Source organism: Borostomias antarcticus, assembly GCF_949987555.1.
Source record: "Borostomias antarcticus genome assembly, chromosome: 35".
NCBI lineage: Eukaryota > Metazoa > Chordata > Actinopteri > Stomiiformes > Stomiidae > Borostomias > Borostomias antarcticus.
The window spans coordinates 1,608,036-1,615,527 of record NC_140268.1 but is presented as its reverse complement, the minus strand read 5'-3'; the positions used below and the strand labels follow the sequence as shown (position 1 = coordinate 1,615,527).

The 7,492-nt window shown below is 43.6% G+C and overlaps 1 protein-coding gene across 1 annotated transcript in view; it reads right to left on the bottom strand.

Annotated features, from left to right (window-relative positions):
- The window catches only part of mettl22 (methyltransferase 22, Kin17 lysine), an 11,140-nt gene extending 3,940 nt beyond the window's left edge, over positions 1 to 7,200 (bottom strand). The window contains exons 1-10 of the mRNA XM_084461053.1: positions 7,165 to 7,200; positions 5,734 to 5,880; positions 4,388 to 4,586; positions 4,019 to 4,149; positions 3,822 to 3,862; positions 3,337 to 3,481; positions 1,439 to 1,510; positions 1,180 to 1,233; positions 611 to 691; positions 265 to 367 (exon numbers count right to left, since the gene is read on the bottom strand). Coding sequence (XP_084317179.1) covers positions 265 to 367; positions 611 to 691; positions 1,180 to 1,233; positions 1,439 to 1,510; positions 3,337 to 3,481; positions 3,822 to 3,862; positions 4,019 to 4,149; positions 4,388 to 4,586; positions 5,734 to 5,839 — 932 coding nt within the window. The 5' untranslated portion in view covers positions 5,840 to 5,880; positions 7,165 to 7,200. The remainder of the gene's footprint in view (positions 1 to 264; positions 368 to 610; positions 692 to 1,179; positions 1,234 to 1,438; positions 1,511 to 3,336; positions 3,482 to 3,821; positions 3,863 to 4,018; positions 4,150 to 4,387; positions 4,587 to 5,733; positions 5,881 to 7,164) is intronic.
- Positions 7,201 to 7,492: the final 292 nt, after the last annotated feature.

Here is a 7,492-nt window from a genome sequence, read left to right as displayed (position 1 = left end):
GACCAGTATATACCTCTTCTCTATGGACAGGTAGGCGGTACAGGCCTGTTCTAGACCAGTATAGAGTAGTGTTCTAGACCAGTATAGAGTAGTGTTCTAGACCAGTATAGAGTAGTGTTCTAGACCAGTATAGAGCAGTGTTCTAGACCAGTATAGAGTAGTGTTCTAGACCAGTATAGGGGATCTGGTTCCTCACCTCTTCTCTATGGACAGGTAGGCGGTACAGGCCTGTTCTAGACCAGTCTAGGGGATCTGGTTCCTCACCTCTTCTCTATGGACAGGTAGGCGGTACAGGCGTGTCGGAGGTGGCTGCAGATCCTGTAGAGCGTTTGGAAGAAGCCATCGGTCAGGTCATCATCGTAGCACACTGCAGAGAGACGGCATGGAGGACAACAACGTTACGGTTCTACCTGCTGGGCAGAACTGGGTTGGGCCAGGGGGTTCTGAGAGAGACCACCCACAAAGACATGAGGGTCTCTGTCTGGACCCTGGTGATTTAAAACCTCTTCAATTCAAAATATCTTTGAAATCATGTCTGAAATCCAAAGAGAACAACGCCTGCGTAGCATTAGCATGTTGATTCTGCATCACCCTCAGCCCAACAGCTTACCATCAGCAGCGATGATAAACGTAGTGTTGTCATGGAGATCAGCCACTTCCTCCTCTGTCCAACCGAACTCTGCATCTGAGTCTGAGAGGAGGGATGGAGGGAGGAGAGAGAGAGAGAGAGAGAGAGAGGAGGGATAGGGAGGAGGGGAGGAGTGAGAGAGAGAGAGGAGGGATGGGGGAGGAGGAGAGGAGTGAGAGAGAGAGGAGGGATGGGGGAGGAGGAGAGGAGTGAGAGAGAGAGGAGGGTGGGGGAGGAGGAGAGGAGTGAGAGAGAGAGGAGGGTGGGGGAGGAGGGGAGGAGTGAGAGAGAGAGGAGGGATGGGGGAGGAGGAGAGGAGTGAGAGAGAGAGGAGGGTGGGGGAGGAGGGGAGGAGTGAGAGAGAGAGGAGGGATGGGGGAGGAGGAGAGGAGTGAGAGAGAGAGGAGGGTGGGGGAGGAGGGGAGGAGTGAGAGAGAGAGGAGGGATGGGGGTGTGTGTGTGTGTGTGTTCAGTATGTGTGAGAAACAGAGAGGGAAAATGTGTGTGTGTGTGTGTGTGTGTAGGTGCGTTAGAAGCAAACACACGCCCACCTGTGCAGAGACTGTGTCTGAGCCAGTCCAGCTCTCTGACCCTCACCTCCCCACCTGTTCCACAGACAACCAGAGGGGGGCGCCGTGTCAAACACACAACAGCAGCATGGAGGTCACACCATGTCTAAACTACACTTGTATGCTATGTGATGAATAGTGCTCGAACTCTTCAATGTGTCACTGTCCCTGATTTACTGTCAAACATAAAAACTCAACACTTTTCACAAAAAACGTACAGATGCTTCATCCATCTTCTCACCTGTCGGTTCCAGTAGGTGTCTGTTGGATGTCATGTTCCTCTGGCACATGCTCAGGAGGTCTTCTCCAATATCTACAGCACCACATTCAAGAGACATTACACTCTAAACACAAACATTACATCCTGGCTTCTTATGTTGCAGACATTACAAATGACATTACATTACACCAAAAAACACAGTACAAAAATGATAAACTGCCTAATGTTTGCACTGTGTTCTGTCTGTTTGTATTGTATGTTTGTAAGTCATGTATGTAGGACGTGAATTGTGCTCAGCCTTCTTGGCCAGATCACCCAAAATGTGCGCATGAGTAAGCTATCCCAAAAGTACGGAAGAGCATTAGGGCCAAAATATATATATTTTTTTTTTTTCACTTCTGAGTTTAAAGTCAGAAATTCTGACTTTTTTCCTCAGAAGTTATTTCTGACTTTTTTTCTCAGAAATTCTGACTTTAAAGTCAGAAGCTTAAAAAAATAATAAACTCAGTTGTTGGCCCTAATGCTCTTCCGTACAAAAGAGATCCTAGTTATCTATCCCAAAAGAGATCCTAGTTATCTATCCCAAAAGAGATCCTAGTTATCTATCCAAAAAGAGATCGTAGTTATCTATCCAAAAAGAGATCGTAGTTATCTATCCAAAAAGAGATCATAGTTATCTATCCCAAAAGAGATCATAGTTATCTATCCAAAAAGAGATCATAGTTATCTATCCCAAAAGAGATCCTAGTTATCTATCCAAAAAGAGATCGTAGTTATCTATCCCAAAAGAGATCATAGTTATCTATCCCAAAAGAGATCATAGTTATCTATCCCAAAAGAGATCCTAGTTATCTATCCCAAAAGAGATCATAGTTATCTATCCCAAAAGAGATCCTAGTTATCTATCCCAAAAGAGATCCTAGTTATCTATCCCAAAAGAGATCATAGTTATCTATCCCAAAAGAGATCATAGTTATCTATCCCAAAAGAGATCATAGTTATCTATCCCAAAAGAGATCATAGTTATCTATCCAAAAAGAGATCATAGTTATCTATCCAAAAAGAGATCATAGTTATCTATCCCAAAAGAGATCATAGTTATCTATCCCAAAAGAGATCCTAGTTATCTATCCCAAAAGAGATCCTAGTTATCTATCCCAAAAGAGATCCTAGTTATCTATCCCAAAAGAGATCCTAGTTATCTATCCCAAAAGAGATCATAGTTATCTATCCCAAAATAGATCATAGTTATCTATCCCAAAAGAGATCCTAGTTATCTATCCAAAAAGAGAGCATAGTTATCTATCCAAAAAGAGAGCATAGTTATCTATCCAAAAAGAGATCGTAGTTATCTATCCCAAAAGAGATCATAGTTATCTATCCCAAAAGAGATCATAGTTATCTATCCCAAAAGAGATCATAGTTATCTATCCAAAAAGAGATCATAGTTATCTATCCCAAAAGAGATCATAGTTATCTATCCCAAAAGAGATCATAGTTATCTATCCAAAAAGAGATCATAGTTATCTATCCCAAAAGAGATCCTAGTTATCTATCCCAAAAGAGATCGTAGTTATCTATCCAAAAAGAGATCATATTTATCTATCCCAAAAGAGATCATAGTTATCTATCCAAAAAGAGATCATAGTTATCTATCCAAAAAGAGATCGTAGTTATCTATCCAAAAAGAGATCATAGTTATCTATCCCAAAAGAGATCCTAGTTATCTATCCAAAAAGAGATCCTAGTTATCTATCCCAAAAGAGATCCTAGTTATCTATCCCAAAAGAGATCATAGTTATCTATCCCAAAAGAGATCATAGTTATCTATCCCAAAAGAGATCATAGTTATCTATCCCAAAAGAGATCCTAGTTAGCCGCCAGCCTTCGATCTGCTGGTCAGATGTCGTGAACTTCACCTGTGCAGTAAACCACTTTGGCCACGGTTGCCATGACAACGCTGGACAGCCCAGTTCCCGCCCCCATCTCCAGAACGGTGGCTCCTCTGAACGTGGCTGGCTGAGAGAGAATGAAGTCGGCCAATAGGAACGCCCCGCGCCAGACCTGGGCGGAGGGAGGGATAAAGAATATGAAAATGATGCGATTGTTGTTTTCCAGAAAGAGGAGGGAAAAAGTGAGCAAATGACAATGAAGAGAGGGAGGAGGAGAGAGAGAAGAGAGGGGGGAGGAGAGAGAGAAGAGAGGGGTGAGGAGAGAGAGAGAGAAGAGAGGGGGGAGGAGAGAGAGAAGAGAGGGGGAGGAGAGAGAGAGAGAAGAGAGGGAGGAGAGAGAGAAGAGAGGGGGGAGGAGAGAGAGAAGAGAGGGAGGAGGAGAGAGAGAAGAGAGGGGGGAGGAGAGAGAGAAGAGAGGGGGGAGGAGAGAGAGAGAAGAGACCATGACTCACCTGTTTACCCACATCCTCTAGTTGCGTGGCCATGGTGTGTTCTATTGGCAGGTCAGATGAACAGATTAAACACACACACACACACACACACACACACACACACACACACACACATAGCATTAGAGTTCAGGGACTGGATCAGAGCATTATATCAAATGAGCACAGATGAACGCTGAAAAACCTGTCCAGCCTCTCACCTATCCTGATCACATCTCTGGAGCAGCGATCTTCCTCCTCCTCTTCCTCCTCCTCTTCGTCAGCTGCAGCCTGGCTGAGGATGGTGGGGTGGACTCGGTCTCTGTCCTCCGCAGGATCACTTCCTCTAGGCCTTGAAGGGCATTGGTGGACACGTTAATGACATCATTAGGGTGGAGTCGGGCTTTCTACACAGTATCCTAAAGCTTGGCAATATACTCAATGTCCGTGATTTGGGAGCATTTTGGTTGTTGTATATTAATATTATATATTACATATTGATCGCAATTATTAATCGCAATTACCGTTTTGAAGCAAATAATCGCAATTATTATCTTTTGTCAAAATCGTGCAGCCCTACGGCGCGTTACCTGCGGGTCACCTCCAGATCTCCATCCTCATCGAGAACAGGCTGACCTGGATCTGCTGCCTCGGCGTCTCCACTTCCATCAGCCCCCCTCTCATCCCCCCGGGTGTCACGTTTCAACTCTTCCCCGCCAGGAGGGGCAACGAGGTCACACGCATCTGGGTTCTCTCCATCCCAGAGAATCTTGAACCTGGAGATGAAGACTGGGCAGACACGAAGGTGGATCAGCCATTTGTGCGTGAAAGAGGAGGTCAGGTCATAAATAAGCTTTTAAATAAGACTTAAAATGATGATGTGTCATCTAGCTACACTGAAGCTAGAAACATCAGCATTTTTGTTATGCTTGTTCTAAAGATCTATAATACATTGAAACAACATTAAACAAAGATAATACAATGGTTATCATAATTTTTACAACCACCATTTGTGGTTTTCTTGTGCTACTTGTGCAGCATTCACCACCATCTTGCCAATGATTCACAAGGCTTGCCGATGATTTGCAAGGCATTCTGGGAAATTCCTCACAGCACTCGGTTTGGAATCTCAGGCTGCGTTCCGAATCACATACTTCTACTACTTACTACCAGTACCTACTACAGCTGCCCTTAGAAAGTATGTACTTTGCAAGCAGTAGGCATCCAATTGGAACATACTACCTTGTCATAACATTGCGTCGCTGTCCATAACGTGACATTCGTCTACAGTTGTCAGGACTTGCACGTGACGCACATTTCCGCTGCGCACAGGATTGTGGGTCAAAATAGCCAGAAAAGCCTGCTGGCTTGCATACTGCAAAATACGACCGGATGTAGTAGGACATCCTGGTGTTTTTGCCATACTGCAGGTGGCATACTATGTATTGGGACATACTACATTCTGTTTTGGCATACTATATAGTAGGGTAGTAGGCGATTCGGAACGCAGCCTCAGTTCTGAGGGCCATGTAGCCCTGCCACTTCCTTCCCAACCCTAACCTTCTCTCCCAGAATGCATCGGGTCATCGAAGTGGCCATGGAAGTGATTGGAACACCTGAATTCAATTATTTGGATGGGTGAGTGAATGCTTTTGACAATATAGTGTATATAATGACCACAATTTGACAAAAATCAATTAGTGACCAAAAAATCGACGTTGACCATCATGAACGATTAATCCATTAATTGGACCCACCCCTAATAATTTATGCTTTCATTAAGTGTTTATAATATCTGCACTTTGTATTCATTCGCTTTTTCAGTATTTATATTTGCATTGCGTGTGTTTTGTACAGTATTCCGGGGTCCATTAAATGAGACAGACAGAGACTGGAGAGACCAGCCACAGAGAGAGGTGTGGAGAGACCAGCACACCTGGCTGTCCTACGCGGTTGAGGCGTGCCATAAGGTGGCGTGTGTTGGGCAGTAGCAGGTGAATCTCCGACAACACCGTGTCATGGTGGAATGTGACCTGGTCCATCGCTGGCCTAGCATGACCTCCAGAACACTGCTACTCAACGCCTGGGACACACACACACACACACAAACACATCCATCACAAACAAACACAGCACATTTCTGACAGACAGATCGGACCATTTGTGATTTATTTCCCTGCCCACTCATTGACATTTTGCAGCTGGCAGAGGCTCAACCCAATTACATCTTGATGAATGTGGATAATTTGAATGAAGGCCCAATGGAGAAGTAGCAGGACTTGGCGGCCAGGGTACATCCATGAACTTTGTGCGATGGCCCAAGTCTTCACCTTCAAAGTGTAGCCTGGTGCGACCTGGCTGTTGGTGATGCCTTGTGTGTGTATGTGTGTTAGGGCTGCTCGATTATGCCTTTAATCATAATCACGATTATTTTGATTGATATTGAGATCACGATTATTTAACACGATTATTCATTGAATTTTTTTTTTTAATCAAAAGTTTTAACATTTTCTTAACATATCAAATTATACATTGACTTTGATAACAATTAATTTATTAAATGTTGACACTGGCTTTTCTTTTTAACAATGTTCTTTGGATTAGATACATTTCTCCCATGGGAGACAAATGGTGAACCTTGACCTTGAGGTCAAGCACAGTATAGCTCTGCAGTGTAGGGTTGCACTTGATTTGTGCAAAATCGTTTTATGGCGATTATTTTGTTTTAATGATCGTTGACAGCCCAAATCTTAATCTAGATTAAAATCCGATTAATCGAGCAGCCCTAGTGTGTGTGTGTGGTTTAAACAGGCTGTTTACACACTGTTTCAAATACCAGTCCTCCGAGATATTGCGATTCAAAACAAAATCAGCAATGACCAGGATATTTTACAAGGGCGTGCAATTTCAACCACCTATCACTTGGCTACTCATGAATATGGCCCAATGACCATTCCAGAACCGTTCCAGTCGTTCCTCTGTAAACTCTGCCTTTGCACTGCAGAATAAACACCCATCTTTTGCACAGCTAATCTGAAAATACAGCAACAGCTACCAATACTATAAAGCTAACTATTCTTCATGTTCTTTTAGGTTGCTACGATAGCTCTCCTAGCAAGTGGACTGAGCTGAACCCAGTTTATTTCTAGTATCACCGAGTATTAATGCGCCAGTGAACAGGCTGGAATGGGCGGGGACCTATATTATGTGAACACAACAGCAAGATACCTAGTAGCTAGCTAGCTAACATGATGATACACGACCAAGCAAGCAGGCAATGGCGTAAGCAAGCTAGGTGAAATAGGCATTATGTCATAGCGATGTTAGCAGGGCACACACACAAATATGGAAAAGATTACGTGCGTACTTCTAAAGTCACCAAGCGTCCGTCGCAGTCCTGTGTGCAACATGTTAATTCGTCCTGCCAACAAACAAGAAACAGTTAGGCCCGGAACCAAAATGTGCCCGGAACCGAAATGTGCCTTTCTTTCTGTCTGTCTCCCTGTCTATCTATCAAATATCAGATAAATCTAAAAAGTTTATACTAGATTTGACTGTTTTAGTGCAGCAGTATTGATGTGTTATGTTGTAATATTTTTGAATTGTTTTCTTTCTCGTGTATAACCCTGTTTGTATTGTTGCACTATTATTGATTAGTGCCATCTCTCACATTGTAGCTCATTTGCATTGGGTGT